Source organism: Chionomys nivalis, chromosome 14 (genome assembly GCF_950005125.1).
Source record: "Chionomys nivalis chromosome 14, mChiNiv1.1, whole genome shotgun sequence".
Taxonomy (NCBI): Eukaryota; Metazoa; Chordata; class Mammalia; order Rodentia; family Cricetidae; genus Chionomys; species Chionomys nivalis.
This window is the reverse complement of record NC_080099.1, coordinates 24,166,584-24,194,314: the sequence shown is the minus strand read 5'-3', so window position 1 is coordinate 24,194,314 and position 27,731 is coordinate 24,166,584. Positions and strand designations below refer to the sequence as shown.

General features: G+C 46.2%; 1 protein-coding gene across 2 annotated transcripts in view; it reads left to right on the top strand.

Moving 5' to 3' along the window:
* Pde6a (phosphodiesterase 6A) overlaps nt 1–27,731 on the top strand; it is a 59,615-nt gene that overhangs the window by 20,123 nt on the left and 11,761 nt on the right. For both annotated transcript variants that reach the window (XM_057788723.1, XM_057788722.1), the window contains 12 exons: nt 655–719; nt 5,088–5,154; nt 8,535–8,582; nt 9,026–9,175; nt 9,652–9,795; nt 12,470–12,535; nt 12,668–12,814; nt 13,671–13,778; nt 16,746–16,855; nt 19,204–19,291; nt 19,459–19,559; nt 20,077–20,184. In XM_057788723.1, the coding sequence (XP_057644706.1) occupies nt 655–719; nt 5,088–5,154; nt 8,535–8,582; nt 9,026–9,175; nt 9,652–9,795; nt 12,470–12,535; nt 12,668–12,814; nt 13,671–13,778; nt 16,746–16,855; nt 19,204–19,291; nt 19,459–19,559; nt 20,077–20,184 (1,202 nt within the window). The remainder of the gene's footprint in view (nt 1–654; nt 720–5,087; nt 5,155–8,534; nt 8,583–9,025; nt 9,176–9,651; nt 9,796–12,469; nt 12,536–12,667; nt 12,815–13,670; nt 13,779–16,745; nt 16,856–19,203; nt 19,292–19,458; nt 19,560–20,076; nt 20,185–27,731) is intronic.

The following is a 27,731-nucleotide window of genomic DNA, read 5'->3' as shown; positions in this document are numbered from 1 at the left end:
AGTGCGGAGTCAATGCTTCTTAATAAACGCAGCTAAGTGTTTTAGTAACAACTAGTCTGCAGGCTGGCAACAGTTCAGTGGTCATTGTCTGGGTGACTGTGTCCCAGGTCATAGAGATACTGCAGCGGCATTTTATGCTTCTATCCCTAAATCACATAGTTAAATGGGTCTAGAAATCAAGGACCCAGGTTCCGGTGCTGGCTCATTGCAATATCTCACTATACAGTACTCCTTCCTTCTCCTGCATCTCAGCTCTCAGATATGAGATGGTTGCTAAACTGCCTATCACTCTTAGGCAAACAGAGGACCTGATAAGACAATAGAATTTTTCATGGAGAGCAAGAGGAATAGAGCCACCTGCCAGCTGGTCCTATGACCCTCTTTGAGGGTCATTTAAGGACAGTGAAGGCTGGAGAGCAACAGAGATAACCTTAGAGGGAGCTAGGGGCAAACTTGGAGCCCCTGAAAAACAAGGGCAGATGCAGTGAAGGACGGGGTATGGGTGTCTTAGGCATGGGTAAACTTTGTGTGCTCTCTTCCTTGTGTGTTTTTTTTTTTTTTTTGAACAGAGAAGGAAGAATCAGGTTAGTTTCATGGGGGCACCTCTGTTGAAGTCCTGCTATGGCTCAGTGTATAATTTTCCTCTTTTGCCAGGAAATTAACTTTTACAAGGTCATTGACTACATCCTGCACGGCAAAGAAGATATCAAAGTAATCCCGTAAGTTTCATCTCCAGACATGAAAAACTTCAGGAACCTTAAACTTCCAATACCTTAAGTCAGTGGGTCCTGACACCGAACTCTGAGCACACTCTGAACACTCACATCCTTAGTTGGAGGCAGAGAGAGCAGGGGGAGGGTGGTAAACAATGAGACTGAGAAGGTGGTGAAACCAGTCTCCCAAAGGGAAGAGCTGGATCAAAGGCAAGCATGCTGAGTTATATATCAGAAGGAGTAGCCTGTGTTAACAAACAGCCTCAGCACCACCTCCCCTCCACCCCCCAAAAAGATGATGGTCTCAAATTGAGGCTTTTCAACCACTTCTGTGGAGCCACTTCTGGGGTTCAATAAAAAGGGAAGAGCAAAAAGAAGCTGGGAAAGAAAGTGACTCAGACCCCAAAGAACACCACATCCAGAGAAGGGCAGGAAAGGAAAGATGCTACAGGTACCTGTAGAGTACAATTTCAGGAGCAGAGAAGTCACAACCCCTTTTGGGATAAGTTGTTTTGGTCAGCAGAGTGTTCCAGAAAACTTATCTCCCAGAATCCCTTCCTGTACTAAGAGCCACGCCCAGAGCTCTTCCTGGAGACAGACTCACTTTCTTGCCTTAATTGTGGGCGCCATAAATTGCAGTCAGTGAGAGGATCACACCTTCAGCTGCTGCCCTTTCCCTGCAGAGCCAGTAGAGATAACTGGAAATGCTGACTAAGTCTTAGTCACCAGGTCAAATCCTAAAATACTCCTCTGTCACCCAGAGACGCAGTTCTCAGGTCTGTCTTTTGCTAGCTGAGGATGAGAAATAGTCTTACATTCCCCTCTTGCTGGGTTCTCTATTCCAGCACATTCCTGCTTGGATAAAAACTGGTTCTGGGGATGATGAGATGGCTCAGTGGTTAAGAGCAGTGGCTGCTCTTCTGGAGGACCTGGATTCAATTTACAGCACCCACATGGTGCACTTGTAACTCCACAGTTTCAAAGGGCACCAGACATTCACTTGATGCACAGCCAGACATACTGATAAAACACCTGTGCACACAAAACAACTAGCTAAAGAAACAGTTCTCTGCCACCACCCTCTCTTTCTCCCTCCCTTTCTCTTGCTCCCTCTTTTTCTCTTCTTTACTTTAAATACAGTCTTACTATCCAAGACTGGCCTCCAATTTATAATCCTCCTGCCTGAGTGCTGGGACTACAGGCGTGTAACCCATGCCTAGGTCTGAGTTTTCCTGAACACATTTTTTTTCCTCTTTCGATTTTCTTATGTGCAATCTTCAAACATGCTGCTCTCTAACCTCCTTTTCTTCTTTTATTTTTTTATTTCTTTATGCTCTACCTTCTCCCCTTTTTAAAAACAGGGTCACATGTGGTCTGGGCTGGCCTGGAACTTGCTGTATAGCAAAAGCTGGCCTTTAGCTCCTGATTCTTCTGCCTTGGTTCCCAAGTGCTTGGATTACTGGCGGGAGCCACCGCTCCTAGCTTCCACCCCTTTTCCGACCTTCACACTATGAAACTCGTGTGTCTTTTGCATTAGCACAACTCACAGCTTTCCTGGGTGTTTCTTTTTCTTTCTTTCTTTCTTTCTTTCTTTCTTTCTTTCTTTCTTTCTTTCTTTCTTTCTTTCTTTCTTCCTTCCTTCCTTCCTTCCTTCCTTCCTTCCTTCCTTTCTTTCTTTTTCCTTCCTTCCTTCCTTCCTTCCTTCCTTCCTTCCTTCCTTCCTTCCTTCCTTCCTTCCTCTATCTCTTTTTTCTCATGTGTGCATGCATATGTATACATACATGTCCACACAATGTGAATGTACACACATGTGTGCATATGTAGAGGCTAGAGGTCGATGTTGAGTATCTTCTTGCTCTCTCATTTGAACCCAGAGTCCACCAGCTTGCTCTGGGGATCTAGTCTCCACCTACCGCTGCAATCACCACTAGCCAGTGCTTGACCCACTGAGCCATCTCTCCAGCCCCATCCCCATCCCCAGTGCTTTACTAACCCAACACACCTCACCAGGCTCAAATAACAGTCACCTTTCTCCTTCCACCTAACCCTCTCCTGTGTCATCTGTTTTAGGTTTCTTGAAAACCTGCTGGTCTAGTGTAAACTTGTTCTCCTTTTCCAGTACCTACATTAAAACTGTAAATCCACTCTGAAAAGAAAAGGAAAGAAAGAGAGAAAGAGAGAAAGGAAGGAAGGAAGGAAGGAAGGAAGGAAGGAAGGAAGGAAGAAAGAAAGAAAGAAAGAAAGAAAGAAAGCAGTCTTTTTCTAATACAAACCTTTGAGTCAGTCAGGATATGCCTGACATCACCGTAGCAGCACAACCTTGAGGCCTATGGTACCAGCAACCACCCCACCACTTGCCCACTGTCAACTGGGGTGTGTGGTGGGGACCATCTTACAAGGATTGTCATCAGGTATGGCCCAAAGCTGACAAAACAGATACCGATTGCCTGGCTGGATAAGAAGACACCTGTCTCTGTGGACACCCGTATGTGTGGCACACAATTAAACACACGTACACGTAAATGTAAAAAGTCTTAAAAGATAACATATTTATCTCCACCATATTCTACTGATCACACAGGCCGGTCGTGATTCACTGTGCCTCATGTACACTAAGTCAAAACCATGAGGAGGTGGAAATTGCTTAGCATACCTAGAACACTGGTTTATTATAAGGTGTGAAAAAAAGGTCATGGTGTGAAATGAGATGCTTACAACACAGATGCCTGCCTCGTGTCAAGTCTACAAAGAAATCGAAGTTAATAAAAAAAGGAGCATTACAGAAAAGGAAGAGAGAGACATGAGTAGGCAGTCCACAAAGGCAACCCATATATCAAACACATTGTTATAAGGAAGACCACAGTGATGGCGTTCTCAGACCCTACCAGTAAGGCTATAATTCTAAAGTCTGAACACACTAGGTATTGGCAGGGACATGGAACAAAGGAATTGTAACATACCACTGACAGGTGTAAAATTGGTACAATTACTTCATAAATTAAAAATATATCCATGTTACCACTCAACATTTCGGAGACATACACTCAATATTTCAGAGACATACACTCAATATTTCCGAGACATACACTCAATATTTTGGAGACATACACTCAATATTTCCGAGATGTACAGAACTGAGTTAGCGGTGCTGTTTCATCTCATCTCAAACTGGGGAAGGAGCTAAGGGGTGATCGGCAATGTGTAAATGGATAAATTGTGCTACTGTGGTGAGAAGGAAAGAAACAGGCCAATCAGGTTAGAGAGGACAGGGAGCAGAGCCACGTGGGAAAACGCTGCAGAGAAGCAATGGAATTATACCACAATGACAGTTCTTCAGGGTTAGGGCCACGGCTGAGAGGGGCTGGGGCTTCCAAAGTGCTGACACTGCTGTTCTTGATCGGTGTGGGATTTCTGAAATGTTCACTTTCAGGGGTGTCTGTATGTATGTGTACATGCACACGTGTGCACATTCTGAGGCCAGAGGACATCGAGTGTCCCTCTCTATCACACTCTGGATGATTCCCTCGAGGCTGTCTCCCTTGAACCTGGAGCTAGGCTGGAGGCTAGCAAGCCCCAGTCATGCTCCTGTCTCTACCCTCTTCCCACCACCAGTGCTATGGTAACAGATACGTGCAGTCACACTCAGCTTGTTTGACATGGGCTCTGGGGATCTGAACCCAGGTCCTCAGATATGCTCCAATTACCCTTGGAGTTATCTTTCCAGCCCCAAATTCACTTTCTCATGAGTGATGATGATTGGTATGTCTCTTTCTGAATGTATATATTCTTACTATATTCTTAATGTATATATTCTTACTATAACCAAGCAAAAGTAATACAATCATGTGTCTCCTCAAGGAAGGGGATAGATTTGGAGAAAGGCATTACCAGGTTTTGTCATTGTACCAATACCCAGTAAAGAGGCTGTGATATCACTGGGGTGATACATCTTATGGGACCACTGACATATATGTGGCCCATTGTTGGCTGAAGCGCTGTTATACAGCACGTAACTGTAAGTCTAAAAGCTGTAGTGTTGCTTCTCCTAGATATAAGTATTAAAATATTAGCTTTGTGCTCAGTCTGTGGCAGGACTAAGCCTCTCTACTTCACGGGGGAAGATGACAGGGCTTTTGCTCTGCAGTCAGTAACAGGGTGGATTGAGTGTTTGGATAGTTTGAGCTCATGAACAATCATGAAAATGTTCTATTCATGACCTTCTTTTCCATTTCTGGATGTGCAGTAGACGGCTGACCACTCTTTGGGGCTGAGGCAGCTGTTGTGAGTGGAAGTGGGGGACTGGGCCAGTGGGAAGTGGGAAGGCACAGTCCCCAGACTTGAAAATCGCCATTTATTTGTCTTTGGCCTTCACAGGAACCCGCCTGCTGACCACTGGGCTCTAGTGAGTGGTCTCCCCACCTACGTGGCCCAAAATGGCCTGGTAAGTGACACAACTTGGAAGGGGGAAGAGTCTGAACGAGTAGGGCAGCAAGAAGATGTTGAATCAAGAGAGCGAGGGAAATGAGGGTCCAGCAGCTGACCCACAGAGAGGAGCACATAACTGACATTTGGGGAAATGAGCAAATACAGAGAAATCGTTCTTACACAGAAAGGTGTACGGTGTAGCCGACAATAGAAACTGGTGCAAATACATCAGGGACAGCATCATGACAGGCTGGTCTACCAGGATCCCCAGATACCGAGAACCAAGCTCTTGCACCAGACTTAATTGCCATTCCCAGCCTTCCCCTCCTACCCACAAACACAGCAGAACACCTGTGTGTTACTTCCTGCCATACCTGTGTGACAAAATACCTGCCCCGGGACCTCATCCAACTTCCAAAATCACAGCCCAGTGACCTATTTCCTCTAGCTAGGCCTTGCCCCCACCAAGACAGCACCTTCAGCACCACCAGCTGGAACCAAGCTGTCAGCCCAAAAGCCTGTAGGGGGACATTTCATATTTAGACTAAAAAATGTCCCACCCCCTCAGGGTCGAGAGTGGAGTGATGGCGTGCTGTCTCCTGCATCCCAGAGCAGGGTCATGTCCGGTAGCTACACATCACCCCTATGTGCTGTTTTGGCTAATGACAAAGCAGTCCACCATGGCAATCGGGTGGCCAGAAACCCAAAAAGGAAACAGGGAAATGAGGTGTGGGTTCCAATACTCACTTCAATTGGCATGTGCCGATAAGTGGAAGAGTACCTGCTAGGTCCTCTCACCTCTTAAAAGTTTCTGCTACCTCCCAGCAGGGTCTTGTTGATGACCAAGTTTTTTCACCCAGGAGCCTTTGGGGGTCCTCCATATCCAAAATCTATGACATGCTGACCTGGGTGCAGGGGTTGGGAGCCATATGCTGTATGTGCTTAGAGTTACAAGAGTATTAGTTAGGTCTGAGACAAGAAGACATTTCAAGGTGGCTTGAGAGGGAGGAAGGAGTTAGATCTAGTGGACCTTGGGCACCACTTTAAAGCCTAGGACTTTAATTCACAGGTGACTGGAGGCAGACAGAGAAGAGTACAGTTCAAGTAGGAGGTGATAAGAATCTCAAAGTAGGGGGTAGCGGATGTGGCTCAGGTACAGAGTGCCTGCCTTGTATGCATGAAGCTCTGCCCTTCATTAAACAAGTTGTGGCAGTCCACTCCCAAAAGGTAGAGGCAAGAGGATCAAAAGTTCAAGTTCATCCTTGGTCACATAGTGAGTCTGAGTCCAGCTGAGATAAATGAGACTCTCAAACAAACAAAAACCAATCTTGATGAAGGCAGACAGTTCTTAGGAACTGACGGTGACCCAGGCCCCAGGTAAACGTGCTCATTTAATATAACTTCAACAGAAACAAGATGTAGAGGAGAAGAGACAGGGTCGGGTCTCACACGGAGAAGGCAAACCTGGCAGGACTTGCTGATTAAGTCAGAGGGCAGAGGAGCAGCAGGACAGAGGGAATCTCCAGCTTCCGGATGAGCTGGACATTGTGGCTGTTGAGCTGCGGTATCCAATGACAAGTCACTTTCAGTCAAGAAGGAGAGACATTTCTCAGGAGCATGTCCGGCGTCCAGCAGGTGGATGACAGCTCCGATACCATGGAGAGAGTAGTGCTGAGTGACAGGGACGGAGTGTCTCAGCGTCAGGCAGCGCTGGAAACCATGGGTACAGGTTAAGGCTCCCAGGGAGAGTGCATCTGGCATAAAACACAGAGATGACAGGGTTTCCCGGGCAGGCGGAGAAAGAGGATTCTGTGAAGATCAAACATGAGAGGTCAAAAATGTTTGGAGACCCGGGAGAGACAGTGCCAGGGTAACCAAGGAAGCAATGCAAGAGTTCACACGCGTGTAGCACAGGGATCTGACGAGAAAGAAGCAGGAGTCCCACCATAGCGTGAGGCCCTTGGTAGCCACAGTGAAAGCAGATTTGGTGGCAAAGTGGGGAAAAAAGCCAGCAAGAAGGCAACTGAGGGATGGTGGTCAATGAGCAGGTGGTAAATATAAGAGAAAGGAGAATGCTTGCCTGGATGGTTGCTATGGTGATTATGTCAGCTGGAGGGAGTTTAGCAAGGCTGTGGGAGAGATCAGAGCATGCCCTGGGTTGGGGGAAACAGCCCTGGGAAAGGGCAACAATGAGGAGTAAGGGTATCCGATGGACATGGTCCTTGCAGAGGCTGGGAGGATGCTACAATGTATGTGCAGTGCTTGGAAAGGAACAGGGACAGCTGTCCCTCTGAGACCAGGCAGCCTCCCTCTCCAATGGTCAGTCATGGCCCACGTGGGAACATTGTGATAACTGAAAGATGGCATCTCTCCATGGGGGGATTGCAGCACTCAACCAGATGTCTTTGTGCAGTATACACTACACAGTGGCCCCATTGTCAGATCGATCTAGTCTTTTTTTTTTTTTTTTTTTTTTTTTGGTTTTTTGAGACAGGGTTTCTCTGTGGCTTTGGAGCCTGTCCTGGAACTAGCTCTGTAGACCAGGCTGGTCTCGAACTCACAGAGATCCGCCTGCCTCTGCCTCCCGAGTGCTGGGATTAAAGGCGTGCGCCACCATCGCCCAGCTTCGATCTAGTCTTCAAGAGAGAAATCTAGCAATATAGAATCAGAGTCAAAACACTTTTTGTTTCTTAATCTACTTTACAGCCCAAGGAAAGAATTCTTTCCTGTCAAACACAACAGAACTCTAACTGAGCCAGAGATGTTTAGAGTAGCTTGGTGGACTATGCTGGTCACCTCAGTCTTTAGGAGACAGAGGGAGGTTGGCTCCAAATCCAGACCAGCCAGGGCTATGTACTGAGATCAAATCCCCAAAGGAAAACAGAACATAGCTGGAGAGATGGCTCAGTGGTTAAGAGCACTGACCACTTTTCCAGAGGACCTGGGTTCAACTCCCAGCACCCACATGGCATTTACCTACTGTGTGTAATTCCAAGATCTGACACCCTCACACAGACTTACATATAGGCAAAACAACAATGCATATACAATAAAAATAAGAAAACAGAACACACATGCACACATATCTGAATATGCAAATACTTAACAAAAGAACCGCAGGATGGGGTACTACGCAGTTATTAATAATGACAGCTGTACGCTTAGCTTTTTCTAAAGCCTACAAAAGCCTCGAGAGTGTAACAGTTAAAAGGAAACTCTACCCGGTGACCTTTCCTATCTGGTACCCTCAGTTAGCAGCCCTGAGACATTTTGAATCTGTCCACCTGATGAGGACAGCGCCACCTTGGGCAAGGACATGTGTTCTGAATAGTGAGCAGGACTTGTAGGCTCTTGCTAGGCCCTGACCAGCTGCCTTATTCCCCTCCTGGCTTGCAGATCTGCAATATAATGAATGCGCCGGCAGAGGACTTTTTTGCATTCCAGGTAAGCCGTTTTTATTTGTTCTCTTAGCCAAGGGACTTTTTTTTTCTTTCTCTGGAAAGAATGTTAGAATACACCAGGATTGTCTTATTTTCTTGGGAAGGGAAGAAGGCACCAATTGGTTATATCCCAAGGTCCCTTTTCATTTCAAGACAATGCACATCTTTCATTCTCTGACCTCAGGACCAGGGCTTAGGCTCCTTACTCCCTGTCTGGGATGTTTCTGATCCTGGCATCTAACACTATGCCTGGTACTTGACAGGCCTGACATCTTGGGGATGGAAACCATTGTTCCTGGCATAGGGAATTAATTCACAGTGTTTGTAAGCAGCTAAACCCACATTAAGATCCGAGCTCTGTCCTCTTAGCTGAGCCAGATCATTGAGGTCCAGCTACCCGTGCAGCACGGAAGGGGTGGAGTCTGAAGCCCTGCTGTTTTCTTGTAGAAAGAGCCCCTGGATGAGTCTGGGTGGATGATTAAAAATGTGCTCTCCATGCCAATTGTCAACAAGAAGGAAGAGATCGTTGGCGTGGCCACGTTTTACAACCGCAAAGATGGGAAGCCCTTTGATGACATGGACGAGACCCTCATGGAGGTGTGGGATGCTGGGTGACCCTTGCCTGGCGGGGTTCAGAGTCCACCAACTTCAGGCTTGGACTCCAGAACTTCATGGTGGGACCCTAGTGTGTAACTAACTGCCTGACCACAAGGAGGGATGGGGGGCGTAGTCCTGAGGAGACTCGAGAGCTACTTTCTCCTTGTCCATTCCTCACTGTCCCATAAGGTTAATGCACTTCACTTTTGGGGACAGTTTTAGGTTAACATGAGAACTCGTGAGAAATCCTGTGTACTTCCTGCTGGTTGCACACTCTTACTTTCATGCCATCACTTTTTTTAAATAAATCTTCGTTTGAAATGCACTGACCTCCATTATTTTACCACTGCCTGTCTGCCCCGCATAGCTTTGCAAACCCACTTTATAGCTGAGAAAACAGAGGTCTCGACAGTCTCGCCCCCAGCCAGACCCTGGACCCAGGTTGGCGCTGCCTCTGATTCTTCCTTTCTGTGCAGTCTTTGACTCAGTTCCTGGGCTGGTCAGTCTTGAACCCTGACACCTACGAGTCCATGAACAGACTTGAAAACAGGAAGGACATCTTCCAGGACATCGTCAAATATCATGTGAGGTGTGACAACGAGGAAATCCAGAAGATCTTGGTGGGTAGCAGGGTTCCACTCTGGTAGAGTAGGCCATGGAACTGTGTCAGCCCGAGACCAGGTGTGAAGCGCAGGAGGCACAGCCTGGCCTGATTAGGTCTCTCCCACCTAGCACAGAGATGCAGCAGGCCTCAAAGCTGAATGGATGGATAGGTGGGCACCAGAGAGTAGCCATTAATGACTGCCTGAGGAGCAGTATCCCTTGCAGGGTCACCTCTCTCTTGGGGTCTGACCCTGGCTTGACAGCGCTAGAAACCCCACTTTCTTCTTGACTCAAGACTGACTGGGCACTAGAGACAGGGGCACCCAATTTCAGCCCTTACTTTAAGCAGGACACTTTTATCTGGCAAACCTATGGCGTCATTTCTCAGAGTCTCCCTTCTACAGGGCCACTCACTTAAAAGCCCTACACATGTTTAGCGAGCAGAGCAGTAAGTAGTTCAGAGAGAGTAGGAAGCCTGCCCATAATTACACTCTTTGTATTTAGGGATAGAGCAGAGGCTCAGGGGCACATTGCTTGCCTTGCATCATGAAGCCCTGGGTTTGATCCTGTACAAACTAAGCTTAGTGGAGCACGCTGTGATCAGGGCACCTGAGACATGGAGGGTCAAGAGTTCAATGTCATCTTTGGTTGCATAGTGAGTTTGAAGTTAGCCTGAGCTGCAGAAAACCCTGCCAAAGCAAAATATTGTCCATACAGCAAATTCCCATGTATGGGTATGTTCGAGTCTTCACATGCATTAGCCCCATGGGGAGTAGGGAAGGATTTCTTACCTAGTACAAAGATGAAGAAATGGAGGCTCCTAAGAGGGAGAGGATGTAGCCTCAAGTCACCTAGTATGAGAAGAGTTCTCACTTAAGCTTCATCAGGAAAATGAACTACTTTTCTTAATGGGTGGTTTGAGAACACCCCATGGGGAGAGTTCTCATGTATCAGGGCTGCTATTGTGAATGGTGAAATGGGTATGCAAGGATCAGTGGTTTAGCATTCCTGGAGAGGTTGGTGTTAAATAAACCAAGATCCTACAAACAAATTGAGTTAGTCAAATGGCTTGGGATATTATATCCAGTTGAGATCCCACAGCCTTGGTTATACACATTACACACTGAAACATCCCAAACCAATGTTCTCAGAGGTCTCCCTTCCCTTCCTTTCCTTTCCTTTCCTTTCCTTTCCTTTCCTTTCCTTTCCTTCCCTTCCCTTCCCTCCCCTCCCCTCCCCTCCCCTCCCCTCCTTCCCCTCCCTCCCCTCCCCTCCCCTCCCCTCCCCTTCCTTCCCTTTCCCTCCCCTTCCCTTCCTTTCCCTCTTTTGTTTTTTGAGACGCAAATAGTCCAGGCTAGCCAATCCTATCTCTGCCTCCCAGTGTGGGGTTGCGTTGCACTCTGGGTTTTCTTTGCTTTGCTTTCTTTAGAAAAGAAGACATGTAGCCCTGGCTGGGCCCAGACCTGTTCTGTACTTGAGAACGACCTTAAATTTTTGATCCTCTTGCCTCTACCTGAGATTACAGGTGTGTACAACCACGCCTAGGTTATGCAGCAACCCAGGACTTCACGCGTGCTGGGTAAACTCTTCACTGCTGACCTATATCCCCAGCTCAAGGCCAGTTCCTAATCTTAGAAAAATGCTAAAGAAAATCTTATTATCCCTTATCCATTAAAGGCCAATTCACAGAAGAAAACACCAAATTTAGATGAAATACCTCATGGTTTGCTTGACTCAGGCCGTAAGGCTAACCAAATACTGGATACATGGACCAGAAGGACACATAGCCTCAGCAACCCAGTTGGAAGCTGACAGATTTCACTCTGGATCAAGAAATCGGAAACAATTAACAGGGTTTCTTCATATGGCACAAAGGAAATTAGACCCAAAGAGGGAAGGAGCTTGTGTCAGGTTGCACAGCAAATGAATGAACCAAGACTGTGGCCAAAACCCTGATTATTCTCAGTCGTTAGTAACAATAAAAATATAAACACCAATATTATTTTGTTAGTACTACACTGTGACAATACTTTGCATACTTAGATTAGTTGAACTTCTGTTTGTTCAGGGACAGTTTTATTCTATAGCCTGGGCTGGCCTGGATTTCTCTGTATAGCTTATGGTACCTTGACGTCTAAGACTCCCCTGCCACAGCCTCTGGGATTGTAGACATGTTCCACTATGTCTGGCTAGTTCACATATTTTGTTTAAAAACAAGAACCAGGCATGGTGGAGCATGCCCATAATCCCAACACTCAGGCAGCTGAGGTTGGAGGGTGATGGAATGTTGCAGGCCATCAAATCTGAGCTAACCTGGGCGTCACAGTGGGACCCTGTCTTAAAAACAAAATCCTGGGGGTGTAGCTGAATGCTAAAGTGCTTGTATGGGCAAGGCCTGGGCTCCAATATTAAAAAAAAAAGACTATACAATCAAATGATTAGTTATAGGCTTTTATTATCCCTATTTATTAGATGACAGAATTAAGGTTCAAAGGTAACACAGCTGGAAGGTGACAGCCTGAATTTGAATGTGGCTCTCCATGGCCCCGACACCCAGTCAATGACTGCTGAATCTCTGAATGGGTGCTTCAGCTGGAGGAAGGGGCAAAGCAAAAGTGGGATGTGGAGGTCTCCTTGGGTTCTTGAAGCAATAACCTACTGTGTTTTCTCTGCTGTTTCGGGGCATGACAGAAAACCAGAGAGGTGTACGGGAAAGAGCCGTGGGAATGTGAGGAGGAGGAACTGGCTGAGATCCTGGTAAGCCGCTTGACCCTGGAGCAATAGGACTCCGAATATCCCTTCACTCTGCTTGGCTTCTCTCAGCAGACCCGGGGGAGGGGCCCGGGAGCACACTATGCTCCTTAACCACTGGACTCCACTCCAATTCAGCAAGGAGAACTTCCAGATGCCGAGAAATATGAAATCAATAAGTTTCACTTCAGCGACCTGCCCCTCACGGAGCTTGAGCTGGTGAAGTGCGGCATACAGATGTACTACGAGCTCAGAGTGGTGGAGAAGTTCCACATTCCGCAAGAGGTGAGGCCCACAGCTGCTCGCTCTTCTGCACTCTGCAGTCCCATCCTGTAGTCCAGCCTGGCCTTGAACTTGTGACTGTTGGTCCTGCCTCAGCCTCCTGGGTGCTGGGACTCCAGGTGGGAGCTACTATTCCCAGATCACTGACCCTCCCTCCTTCCCTCCACGCTTCCTGGCTTTAAAAAAACAGTTTGGTCTATAGAACATGTGGAAGGAGTATGTGCATTTGGGATTCAGAATATGTGCCCAGGGCCTGGCTGGATTCTGTTAGAGAAGGCACTGTTCGTTGGGACAAGGTCCTGGAACTCTCATGTGGGTGGCTGATCTTAGTTAAGTTCATGGGAACAGGCCTTTTCCACTGCAGAATTCCTGACAACGGTGCACTGTGGGAGATGTATGTGAAAGAAAGGGCGCACAAAACCTCCCAGACTTTGGCTAAAGTAGGGCCTTTGAAAGCATGCCCCAGACCAAGTCAGTACCGCCCAAGACGCTGTTGGGCTGGCCGTAGGCTTTACACACCACAGACCCAGACACAGCAGCATGCCACCAGCTCTAACGAACCTGACACTTAGTGGACCAGCTTGAGAACCACAGGATTAAACAGTCCTTCCTCCCAGGCACGTTTAGGAATCCTTGGTGAAGCTCAACCTGAAAAGGATGTGGGTGGCTCATGCTTATCTTGTCCCCAACACCTACAGTCATAGTGTCGAGCAGGAGGTTGCTTGCCTAGTGTTTATACATCTGTGGACACTTGCCACTGTCTGGGCCAACGACGGGGTTGGAGGAACTTGGGTGTCCTGAGGGAGGTCCTGGCCACCTGGGCAGGCGTATGCTGCCTCATTGACATGTGTGTTCACAGGCCCTGGTGCGCTTCATGTACTCACTGAGCAAGGGCTACCGGAGAATCACCTACCACAACTGGAGGCACGGCTTCAACGTGGGGCAGACCATGTTCTCCTTGCTGGTGGTACGGAGGGCTGTGGGGGTGTGGCGGCCACGGTGTGGCCGTTTTTATTTGTTGATTTTTAAGAATTGCACAATTCTGTCTGGGAGTGTAGCTTAGTGACAGAGGAGTTGCCTAGGAGGTTCAATTCCTAGCACTGAAAAAAAAATTGTGGACATAATACAAGCATAAAAGGAGATTCATGAATAAACCAGTAGGGCAAACCTGTAATCACAGCACTCAGGAGGCCAGAGCAGGTTAGCCTGTACCAGCTAGCAAGACTCTCTCAAAATATAAAACCACCAAGAACAGACAAATGTACAGAGCTTACCAAATTTTCTTTTTGTACCACACATACACATAAACACATAGCATACATGCCATTTATTTTTATGACCAATGGAGTAATCTATAATATTTTACTTGAAAAAAATATGTACATCATATAATGGTATGTTCTTTCATTGTATATGCCAATCAGATTTTTAAATTTTTTTGTTTTTATTTTCTGTGGATGAGTGTTTTGTCCATGTGGTACACCATATGTGTGCAGTATCCAAAGGGACTAGAAGAGGGTATCAGACACCCTGGAGCTGGAGTTTCAGGCTGTTGTGGGTGCTGGCTACTGGACCCAGGTCTTATGGAAGAGTAGCCAGTGTTTTTAACTGTTGAGCCATCTCTGCAGCCCCAAGATTCTTTCTTTTTTAATTAATTAATTAATTTATTAAAAATTTCTGCCTCCTCCCCGCCACCGCCTCCCATTTCCCTCCCCCTCCCCTGATCAAGTCCCCCTCCCTCATCAGCCCTAAGAGCAATCAGGGTTCCCTGCCCTGTGGGAAGTCCAAGGACCACCCACCTCCATCCAAGTCTAGTAAGGTGAGATAAACACACACCCACATAAAACACATCTCTTACTAGATGAGGCATAAAGCTTACCACTGAAGTCATTTTTAGAGGTACAATCCAGTGACTCTAAGTACATTCACAACGCTGTGCTTGCCAGGGTCAACTCTAGGACAGTCATTCATCTTCTCAAACAGTAGCTCTGTACCCATTAAACAAGAATGCCAGTTTTTCCTAGCTCTAGGCCACCCCTTGACCTTCTTTCTATAGAAACGTGAACCACTCTAGACACTGCTGCCAGTGGGATCACACAGACCTTTGTGTCTGACTTTTTTTACTTAACATAGCATCTACAAGGTTCATCCCATTACATTTTTCTTGCTGCACAGAACAGTTGTCCATTGCAACCTGTGTGTGTGTGGAGGGGTTGTTCTAGAACACCTCCTCATACCAAAACTTTGTGTGTGGTCAAGTCCCTTTTATAAAACAGCAGTGTATTTGTGTGTAACCTATGCCTCCTGTATATTCTTGTTTGAGATAGGGTCTTGGAGTATAGGTCAGTTCCACCTTGAAGTCCACCTTTTGGGTCCACAACTGGTCAGACCCACAGGTATGGAGCCCATACATACAGAGGGCTGACTGCAATGGCTGTCCTAGAATTTCTTTACTCAATACCCTATTGTTGAAGATGAAGGCTGTTTTCCAATCTTTTACTATGACAAGCATTGCTAAAATGTCTTTGGGTGGCCTTGGTATGTTTGTGTCAATATTTTTGACACATACATTTCAGAGTCCATCATATCTCATCAAGAGTTTCTCCATACAGGTCATGCTGCAACACCCGCTGGCCTCATGCTCCTTGTCTGCATTCCTTACCCTCATGACTAGCACTACCTAAGCACTAGGGTTTGGAAACAGGAGTTTTAGCTAGGCCACAGAAAGTGATGACAGCAATCTTAGATTAGGTTTTTCTTCCTTTCCCTTCCCTTCGCTCTCTCCTTACCCCTACCCATGTGTGTGTGTGTGCACGCGCGTGTGCACGCGCACACGCGGGGTCTCATGTAGCCCAGGTTTGCCTTAAGTTCTCTATGTAGCTTGAAGATGACTTACTTGCAACTATAGATCCTCCTGCCTCCATTGTCTCAGGCATGCGGGCATCACCACGCCTGGCAATTTGGCTTACTTCACTGAGCCAATGTCAGCTCTACAGAGTTCTCTCCACCTTCACTTCAACCTCAGCACAAACAAGAGTGAAATAGTTGAAGGAACCCCAGAGAAAACTTTTTCTGGCTGTACCTTGACTGGTAGACCAGGGTTAGAAAGCCAGCATTACGAGTATGGCCACGTTCAAAGACCTCCCAGTGACAAAATGGCTGCCAGGTTTGCAATGATCATTACATCCAACCCCTCCCACTCCGGGGCACAGATGCAGAGGTCCAATTAGAACGACATAGGAGTAGGGTGCTCAGCCTCCCTGTTTACCTGGGTTACCTGGGAACTGTCTCAGCTTGATATTGGAGCTCTACAGACTGAGTAGAGCGAACCATTGGTCACCCCATGGAGTGGTGGCATATGCCTTTAATCCCAGCACTCGGGAGACAGAAGCAGGCAGATCTCTGTGAGTTTGAGAACAGTCTGGTCTACAAGAGCTAGTTCCAGAACAGGGTCCAAAGCTACAGAGAAACCTGTCTTGGAAAAAAAAAAAAGAAAAAAGAAAAGAAAAGAAAAGGAAAAAAAAAAAAAGAAATTCAAGGTCATCTTCAGCTATATAGAGAGTTCTAGGCCAGGGCCTACAAGATGGCTTGGTGGGTAAGGGTGCTTGCTGCTAAGCCTTAAGAATTGAGTTTTATCCCCATGAACTATATGGCAGAAGGAGAGAACCAGCTTCCAAAAGTTGCCCTTTGGCCTCCACATATGTGTTGTGGCACATATATACACACGTACACACACACAAACATAAGTATAGCAAAAATTTTTAAAATGAGTTCTAGAAAAGTCTGGACTATATGAGACCCTGCCTCAAAAGCAAAAGCAAAGAAACAGACATCCGTGTGTGGGCTCTGGCTGTGCCCTCTCCACCTGTCTCTTTACCTTGCTTCCCTCCCCCTAAATAAATGCTCCTGGCTGATCCCTCTAATATCCTTCCAGACAGGAAAGCTGAAGCGGTACTTCACTGATCTGGAGGCCCTGGCCATGGTCACTGCTGCCTTCTGTCATGACATCGACCACAGAGGCACAAACAATCTCTACCAGATGAAGTGAGTTGGTTCTTAGCACCCCGACTTCCCTATCTCCCAGTCTCCCCCCAGACTCACTATCCATATATGTACAATCCCTTGGCTGGCTACTAGGGAGAAGCCTCACTGTCTGAAGCCTTCCACTTTCCCCACTCTGGATCTAGGTTTAGATCTACAGTAAATGGAATAATGATCTCCCAAAGATGTCCAAATCCAGGAACCTGGTAATGTTGGCTGACATTCAAAAGGGACTTTTCCATTGTGACTGAGTCGAGAGAGAGGCTTGAAATGCGAACCGGGATGATGCGCAGGGTCACAGTCCAAAGGGTCCTGGTGAAGAGGCAGGGAGTTAGGAAGAGTAAGCTTCCATCTGCTGCCTTCGAAGATGTCAGAAGGGCCTACCAGGAAGGTATGCAAGTATCTTTAGAAGATGGAGACAGACTCTCTCTTCCAGGGCCTCCAGAAGGAGAGCATCCTGGGCCCCACTTAGCTCTCTGAACTCCAGGGATGAAAGGAGGTACACTGTATTGTTTTACATCAAAAGTCAGTGACAGCTTGTTATTATAGCCATAAGACATTAAAATCTTATCATTCACTGGGCAGTAGTGGTGCATGCCTTTTAATTCCAGCACTCGGGAGACGGAGGCAGGTGGATCTATGGGAGTTTGAGGCCAGCCTGGTCTATAGAGCAAGTTTCAGGACAAGCACCAAAACTACAGAGAAACCCTGTCTCGAAACAAAAACAAAAACAAAAACAAAAAAGCAGCAACAACAACAACAAAAAAAACCCTTATCATTCTAAGAAAATTTTAAAAAAAGTTTTATCATTCTTCCCCCTTTCCTGTCTTATATGTGGAACTAATTTGAGCCGACATGTTAGCAATTGGAAAAATTCATTCATTCATTTGGCTTGCATTTGTACACTCCTCGGTTGATGAGCTGCATTTAAAAAAAAAAAAAGACAAATAGTAATAACAACAATGATAATGATGATAGAAAGACAGCCTCCATCCTAACCAAATTCATATTCCGCGTGGCCTCTGAGGCACTGTCCTTGGAGCACAGTCGCATTAAAACGTTACAACAGGCTTGGAGCTGGGTGGACCACAGGTATCACCTCCACGCCTTAAGTAGGTTTCTGATGCCATGGTAAACACCACAGCCAAGAGCAACTTGGAGGAGAGAAGGGCTTATTTCATCTATAGCTTATCACCCATCACTGAGGGGAGTCAGAGGGAATGCAAGGCAGAACTGCAGGCTGACTTTTCTTTCTCATCTTCCGGTTCCCAAATAGCCAACACAGAGACTTCCAATTATTACTAACCAGCCCTGGCAACTTAAACCAGCCCATTTCTATTAGGCCGTGGAAGCGTGCTGCTTACTGGCTTGTTCCTCGGACTTCTGTCCGCTACCTTTCCTGTACCTCCCAGGATCATCTGCCTAAGGTTGGCACCACTCCCAGTGGCTGGGCCCTCTCACACTAATAATTAATCAAAAAAATGCCCCCACAGTCTTCTCCACAGGCCAGTCTGAGGGAGGTATTTTTCTCGGTTGAAGTTCCCTCTTCCCAGATGCCCTTGGCCTGTGTCAAGTTGACAAAAACTCTCTCACACTACTTGAGAACGCTGGGATTCCACTAGATTCCACTCGGGCCCACAGCCTATAGGACCTTCTGAAGACTAGAGTCCATGCTCCCCCCATCTTCTCACTATCCTGGGGTGCTCCAAGGCTCATGCCGTGTTTTACGCTGTGGGACTCTGAGCAGCAGGCAGAGCATTGTAAATGTTCAATATATTTATTGACTTGAGAAAAGGACAAATATTTCTTTTTCACGAGAGCTCAACGACTTCCCCTAAAACTTGACTATCTTCAAAACATGGTCCTCTGTGTGTGTGCCCGTGTGTGTGTGCTCCCGTGTGTGTGTTGCGCCCATGTGTGTGTGTGTGTCTGTGTGTACACTGTGTGTGTGTGTCTAGGAGACAAATAGCTCTCTAAAACAGTGCCCAGTGCCTGGCCTTGCATATGCTTGTGTCCTTTTCTGGCCTAACAATGTGTAAAGAGTCCATGACCCAGAAGAGGCTCTCAGTTGCTTGTGAAGAAAGGCAAAGACAAAGTTAGGATATTTGACGTCTGCTCCTCAACTTCCACCATCTCATTTTTATTTTGTACAAAACCCTTCCTGCTCCTTCCCCATCAGCATCTGCCTATAGAAATAGGAGCTGGCAGGACTAGGTTATAATGTCTTTAGTCTCCATCTTGGCCATTTTATGTTGATATTCGTATTCATATTCTCTCCCTCCCTCCCTTCCTCCCTCCCTCCCTCCCTCCCTCCCTCCCTCCCTCCCTCCCTCCCTCCCTCCCTCATTTAGATCCCAGAACCCTCTGGCCAAGCTCCATGGATCCTCCATCTTGGAAAGGCATCATCTGGAGTTTGGCAAAACACTGCTGAGAGATGAGGTAGGATGACCCCCGTCTCACAGGAAGCCTGCAGGGGCACAGGCATCCTTTTGCCATTGGCTGAGGCTGTCATTGTCTTGTCACCATTTAGGGTGGCTGCCAGAAGAAGAGTGAGTGACTTTCCTACCAGCACCATTTCTCAAAACTCGTCTACTTCTTTTCTTTAGAGCTTGAATATCTTCCAGAACCTGAATCGCCGGCAGCACGAGCACGCGATCCACATGATGGACATTGCCATCATCGCCACGGACCTGGCCTTGTATTTCAAGTAGGTATTGCCCCTCACTTTCATATCAGTGATGATTATAGCAGCAAATGCCATCGTTCCTGCTGATATTTGTTCTGTGTCAGGCCCAACACATCATCCCTGTAAGGTAGATGTTCTTTTTGTTTGTTTTGTTTTTATTTTTTGGTTTTTGAGACAGGGTTTCTCCATGTAGCTTTGGCGCCTGTCCTGGAACTAGCTCTGTAAACCAGGCTCTGTTCAAACTCACAGAGATCCGCCTACTTCTGCCTCCCAAGTGCTGGGATTAAAGGCGTGTGCCACCACTGCCCGGCCAAGGTGGATGCTCTTACACCTGTCCTATAGGGACACGGATTTGCTAAAATCACACGCTCAGCGGCATCTAGAATGAAGTCTTCATTCCAAGGTCATAGTTTTTCCCGGCTGTTTTGTTAACTATGTGAATTCAGTAACTTCCCCGTCTGGACCAGCCTGTGTTAGCAGCCCAGCTGCTGTCTCACTCTTATGCTTGGTCTCTTTAACAAGCCGGTGTGTGTTGCAGGAAAAGGACCATGTTCCAGAAGATTGTGGATCAGTCAAAGACATACGAGAGCCCCCAGGAGTGGACCCAGTACATGATGCTGGAGCAAACGCGGAAGGAAATCGTTATGTGAGTCGAGGCAGGGTTGATCCTCATCTGCCTGGGGTCCACCCACAGCTCTTGCTGCTCTCAGCAGAGCCCTGGGACACTTGCCACTTTTGACATTTTCACATTTGAAAGCATGAAGCTGTGTCTAAATGGGATGGCCACAAGCAACCACATATGTTTAACTTCGATTTTAGCACTGAAAACACAAGAGAATGCATTGTTACTGGTTTATATATCTGCATGCAAGATATATAAACTATCTGAAGTATTTCAATGATAAGCTCTAGGATTCGAGTAGCTAAGGGGTACAGTGTTCAAGTTTTGAACAAAGTGTGTACTAATGGTGGAGAGCAAGCACAAGGATCCAAGTACGATTCCCAGAAAACACATTAGAAAAGCCACACGTAACGGAGCGCTGGGGAGGTGGAGACAGTTTGATCTCTCAGGCTCACAGGTCTGGCCACCCAGCCTCGCCTTGTTGAGCTCAAGGTCAATGAGAAACCCGATCTCAAAAAACAAGACAGATGGCGCCCGAAAACAATATTCACAGGTGCTCTCTGCCTTCTAGATACACACAAATGCATGCATGTGTGCATACACACACACACTATAGCATCTGTAACCCAGCACTCCTATGGTAGATGGGTAGCAGAGATAAGAAAATCATTCAGAAGTTCATGGACTAGCTAGCCTGGAGTACGCAACCACCAAAGAGACACCTTGCCTCACCAAGGTGGGAGGCGAGAACTGGCTCCTGAAGGGTGTCCTCTAACCCCCACACCAGTGCCATGGCATGCATGTGCCCCCACTCATCCCGCTGCACAGAGCACCCAGATAAGTCTGAAACAGAAGGATACTAAGGTAGTTCAGTCTTAATCCTAAGTAGGTGCTGAAGTCAGTAGGGAAGGTCTACTTTGAAGGACTGCATGCTCTAAGAGAGGATTTTCTAGCAGGCGTACATTCATACGCAGCCTTGGGACGACAGGATGGCTGCAAAGTCAGATCCCTGTCTCACTCCATGCGTCAAAGTAAATTCCAGATGAGCCAAGAATTGTTAAATAATGGGGGGTGGGTGATGGGAAAATTAAAAGGAATAATTTCAGGATAAACTTTTCTAAGAACAACCTGACATCCATATGTTGTAAAAAATGATTGGATAAATTTGACTATTTGAAAATCAAGAATCTCTGCACAACACACACATACATACACAGACACTAGATACACACACACATACACACAACCAAAGACAGAATGCAAAGAGAAAGTATTCGTGGTACTTCTAACAGAAAAGCAGCTAATTTTCTCAGTAGATGTTAGTACAGTTCAAGAAAAGAGCCAAGTCAACAGAAAAAAGACAAAAGGCACACAGGCAGACTTTGCCAAGAAAGGAATTACAACGCTCGGTAAAGGACGGTGGTGGAACGCATACCTACATACTGAGAGAATACGAAACAGAACTACGGCAGAGACAGTGTTTTACCCCTCACCTTGTCGGCCAGAGTGAGGGGAGCAGGTACTCTCTCTCACCAGCGTAGGGGACAAGTAGGTATGATCTTCACAGAGGACAGTGGGGCACTATTGTCTGCGAAGCTATGACCCCAAAAATTGAGAGAACACCTTAACTGTCTCTAATTCAAATAAAACTGGGGCTGGGGGGGGGGGGGGGCGGGAAGCAGGGCAGGAGGAAGCGGCAAAGTCACTTGATAGATAAATCAAGACATCTCCACTTTTGTCTCGGTGAAAAGCACGTGGCTTCAGTTTGCTTTTTTGTTTGCTTGTTTTTGCTTTCGGTGTGGCTTGGTTTCTAACGGCATTAATCTCTTTAACAACCACGCCTTCCCTGCCCATGAATTTCAGTGCATTCCTGTTTTGGCCAGACCACACGTTTTCAAATCCTTCTATGCTTCTTTTTGTTCCCAGTTCAAAAAGCATTCAGCAATAGCTATGCCATCTCGAAATCTCCTCCACCAGATTAATTAGACCATTGCTTTTAAATCCAGCCTCAATCTCAGAACACAAAGTATTGCCCAGGCAGCATGCAGATGACTTATATATAACCCAGTTCCTAATGGAGTCCTCACTTCTACCTGAAACCTTGAGAGCATTGTCTGTCCTATCCATACTTTTATCAACATTGTGGTCTTCTGAGTGTCCATTGAAATTAGGCACTATGCTGTGCTGACCAAATCCTAGGTGTACCAACCTGCTTCCCCAGTGTTCCATTATGTCACAATGCCCTCACCCATGGTGCCACCCCTAGTTTCTCTTCTATGGCTTTGACGGAGCCAGTTAAGAGAGCAACTTAAAGGCAAGAAGAATATAGCTATAAATCCCATGCTTGATGGCAGAGGCGGGATTGTAGTCAGTTCAAGGCCAGTCTGGCCTACTTAATAAATTTGAAGTCAGCCGGGGCTAGATAGCAAGATCTTGCCTTAAAACCACCAAAAAGGGAAGGGAATATCCTGCATGTTGTCTCCTGCTCAGCCCCGGGGAACTTGTGAAGAACACTATGGCAGTGGGAAGGGATGGTAGAGAGGCTTCCTCACATCACAGAAGACAGGAAGCAGTGGACTCTAACAAAGCCACAGCCCCCCAGGACACATACAATGACCTTCTTCCTACAGTTAGGTCCCACCTCCTAAGGTTTCAGAACCTCCCAAAGTAGGACCACCAGCTTGGGACTATGTCAACACCCGAGCTTGTGAGGGACACTTCACATCCCAGCCCTAACATTGTCAATCTTGCAAAGGCTGCTGCTCTGGCCCAACAGCCCCACTTCTAAGATTTCATCACCATACACTCCCCCACAGGTGCACCGAGGGTGGACGAAAGTCTTTGCCACGTGACTTCTAGTTACAGAGAAGCCTGGAAACAACTTATGTTCCCACCAATGACGATTCAGGATAAACACAGTGCTTTTACACAACGGACTACCAAATAAACTTTGCAAAGAGATATATCAAAGATATAAACAAACAAACATGGACAGGACTGATTATTGTAAAAGTCAAGATGGTCTACCAAGCAGTTTCCAGGCTGAGCACTTTTACCCTGCAGGGAACCCAAAACCTTCCAAGGCACGTCTGGGCGTGGTAATTCGTGTTCTCTTTCATAATACTAATCTTCCTGAAAACAAACCAGGCATTCCCACCCTTCTACCAGTTTACAGAGTAAAGCCATGTTCTTCCCTGTCTTGATCTGCCTACAGGACTTTGGCCCAGGCACAAGATCCTCTAGGCCATAAAACAAGAGGAATCCCGACATGTTTGAAGTATTGGTAGACACTTCAAAGCCTCTCCTGATAGACATGTTACAAGCCCGAGGAAGGGCCTCAGGCCTCCCCTGTCTTATAGATTCTGATAAAAACATACTTTCCTCTATATTCTCACAAGAGCACTTTTGACATGGGGTGTGCAGGTTTCTTTCTCTGTGATCCCTAACAGGGCATCCTACATCCAATTCTCTTCTGAGCTATTATCTGCCTATTATGGCTATTATCTGAACTATTTGAGTCAAATCCAACAAATTAAGGGTTCTTTCTTTGAAATATGCCTCCTCTCTCTCTGTCTCTCTCTGCTGGAGATGAAACTCGGGGTCTTGGCACACGCTGGGGCACGTTGGAGTTACTCTCATCCCTGCCTCCATTCCTGTGTAAGAGCCGCATACTAACCAATTACACCACGGGAGCAATCTCCTGCCTCCGTTTCTGACGCAAATCACACGTCTAGGCTTCTCATACTTCAAACAAACATGTGAGTCAGGCATTCTCATGACTTCCTCCTCAATTTCTATAATTTTTCCATAATGGCTTATAGAATTCTGGGAGATCTCTCACAGTTTCCAGTTTGTATTGGAGGATGGGGTGACTGTAGATAGATAACCAGACAGAGAGTACATAGGAGCAGTCTGGAAGGCCACCAACCTCTCAACATACAGGTGTCTACTAGCCTGGAAGCTCACCCCAGAACTGTCCAAAAGGTTTTTTGATTGTTGTTTGTGCTTGTTATTGTTTTGTTCTCACTATGTAGCTCTGGCTAGCCTGCAACTCGCTACTCAAACTAAGCTGGCATCGCTAGAATTTACAGAACCCGCCCGCCTCTGCCCCCAGAGAGCTGAGATTAAAGGCATGTGGCAACTCCTCCTGGTTTACAATCTCTAGCCAGCCTTCCCCTCTCAGAAGTCAGTGGACAGGGATAAATATTCAATTCTAAAGTCAGTTGGTCCTCCAGCTCCAATCCAAAGCTGTCTGGGGATCCCATCCTCAGCTACCTCATTGGCATAAGATAAGGTCAATCATAAGGAGCTCACTGCAAACAAGACACTCCCACCACTCAGAGCATTTAAAGGTTTTAGGAGCTGTGTGCAGGGACCTGAGGACAAAGGCCAGGTCTATTTCCTAGTTATACCCCATTATATGCAGTATTTTAAAAAGCAAAACAAGGCATTAGAAATGGAGGGTTTTGCTCTTTACCATTCAGCACATAGGCAGTATCAAGGTATGTCCCTTTAAACAACCATGACTTTCCTCAGAGGATGTGCCACTGTCTAGGGACAAGGTTATTAGAACAAAGATATCCTTAGGAAGCACCAAAGTGACAGATTCTGTTATTTTACTAATTATTTGTTTGTTTATGGTCTTTTGAGCCAGGGTTTCTCTGTATAGTCTTGACTGTCCTAGAACTCACTCTGTAGACCAGGCTGGCCTCAAATTTGTAGAGATCCACCTGCCTCTGCCTCCTGAGTGCTGGGATTAAAGGTGTGCACCACCACTGCCTGGCCCTGGTATGTAGTATTCTTTTAATTGGTGAGATCAAATCTCATGATGTTAGGTAAGGACTCTCCAGAGTTACACTATGGCCTAGTTCCTTGCTTGTCTGTCTCCCTGCCTGCCTGCCTACCTGTCTGTCTGTCATCGATCAGTCTGTCATCTTTCTAGTCACCTGTTTATGCTAGACAGTGTTCTGTGACACATGAAAGGGGCGGCTCTCTTGTGAGTCACGGTTTTGGTTGCTTCCGTCTGAGGTTACTTGGCCCTATAGCTTTGGGTCTGTAGCTGCATAGTATAAAATGTGGCATAAGAGGACTGGCCTGCTCTCCTTATAGTGGCCAAAGAAAAAGAAGCAGGAACTTCTGAGGACATGGCCAACTGACCCAACTTCTTTCCGTCTAACTCCACCTCCTAACGGTTCCCCACTTTGCAAGAGTGCTGTGGGTCAGAGACCAAGACTTCAGCACATAGGCCTTTAGGGAGTATTCAAGATCCAATCCATAATACTATTTGTCTGTCTATCCATCCATCCAACTGTCCATCCATATACCCATCCGCCTATCCTATGTACCTGCACATCTATTTCTACTTTCCTTAGAATTAAGAATAAATGAGAAAAACAAGAGGGAAAATACAAATAAGGGGCTAAGTAGATGTCATTGGGGGGGGGCATTATAATGTGCTTACTGAACTGAAAAGTTCCAGGTCAAATTTTGATGTGACTGCTTCAGTTGACAGCAAGTCTACCATTTCCAGTGATGTTATATGACAAACATTTCCATAGATTAAATGACCTAAATCTGAAGCTTCAAAGTTTCACTGAAAGCAAAGTTGAAACTCATTATGAGATAAAAAATCCCTTTATAAAAATATAGCCCTGGAAAGGTGAACCAGAATTCATAATGTTTTAATATACCTGGCCATTTTCAGTATCTTGTGTTAACACAGCGCTCCTGAAGATGTATCACAGGTGTAATTAGTAGTCCTCTGAGAACTCTTTATTCTCTCTTGCTGGCACGCATCCCGGGAATGAAAGAAGTGAGATTCTAGTGTTGCCTTTCAACAAGATGGAAGCAGAGTGTAATTGTCAGCAGATGGGTCACTCAGGGTTAACTCAGAGAAACCTCAAAGAATGAGTGGTCTCTTGTAATGGAACACTTTCCATCTCCAGGGAATTTATAAAAATGAAAGCCCCACATAAAATAGATGAAGTTTAGCAGTTAAGAAGTATTCACCCATTATCTGATTTTAAAAATCCCACTCAGGTGGGCAGTGATGGCGCACGCCAGGACTGCACAGAGAAACCCTGTCTTGAAAAACAAAATGAAACAAAAAACTCAAAAAAACAACAAAGCCAAAAAAAAAAAAAAACAGCAAAAATCCCCATCCTATCTCACTGAGATGACGTTCCGAAATCAATCACTTTGAGTATCAAATAATTATTTATAAAAATAGATAATATGTTTTGTTTTTTGGGCTAACTGTATGACTTAATCCAAAGGAGAAAAACTAACACTTGAAGGTTTATGGTCAGTGAAAAAAAATTAGAACTAACTAAAACTAGTCAAGGTATTTGGTTATGAATGGGTGATCACGAAAGACTATAAAGTGCATACATCTGTACACAGATAAAACACGTATCCACATATGTGTCCATGTATATACAGTATGAGGATATAGTTCTGCAGAAGTCAAGTAGAAATCTAAGTTTAAGGAGAGAAACTTGTGTTTTTCTGTCCCCGATGATGAGGGCTGATCTGGAGTTAGCACACTCTACATTCCTTTGACTTTGGAAGAGTGAAGTAACAACGTTCTTTCGCCGTCAGCATTTATAACGCAGTGCAAACTAGATCCTTGCAGATAGTTAAACATATGACGAAACAGTTTCAGCTGTCCGGAAAGGCTCACATTTTTTGAAACTATTTATGTAGACCTTCAGTAAACACGGTGTGAAGACCTGGAAAGCAGGGCTTGACGACCTTGGCACTGCTGATGTGGAGGGTCAACTCTTTGTTGTGGCCTTTTCTTGTGCCCTAGCATGTTGGACTGCTTTACCTGCCAGATGCTAGTAAGCGGGCTTTCCACCCCAGCTGTAACTACTAAAAGTCATTTCAGATGGTAGCAGGGATGCTGCCGAGCAGAAACCTCCCCGGCCAAGAAGCACAGCCATGAGGCAATTTCAGTTACATCCATGGACTTCTGCCTCTGTCTCAGAACCACTTCCCACCTGGGCAGAGTGGGGCAGTTAGACATTTGGAGCCTTAGCGTCAGGCAGTCTGGGCTCTCACTTATTGGTGGCGTGACTTGAGCAGGTTTTGTCACCTCTCTGCCTCAGTTTTCTCTGTAGCTCAGTGGGGATGATGATGATAGTGTCTACTGTTTTTTATTCTCCCAGAGTTGGCTGGCGGTAAGTGAAAAGCTTTACAACTCGGCTTAGGTAGGTGGTGCTTTGGGGCACTTCCTGTAATATAATGACATATAGATTTGGTCTTTGTTCCTGGTTCCTCACATGGAGCTTCTAAGAGCCTTGGGATTTCCTGAGCAACCGGTGATGGTAGCTTTTGTTCTCATGAAGTCACTCTTGGCAGGAGCCTAAATAGTTTTAGGATGGGGGCTGCTTACCAGAGACACCCTGATATAAGGAGCTTGACACTTCTAGCCTCATTTCTACCCTCTAGGGAGGTGGGTGGGGAAGGCCTGGATCAAGTTAATTACCAGTGACCCATGGTTTCATTCATCAAGCCTACAAGATAAAAAACCTTCATGACATTGTTTAAACATGGGAGTTCAGAGGCCT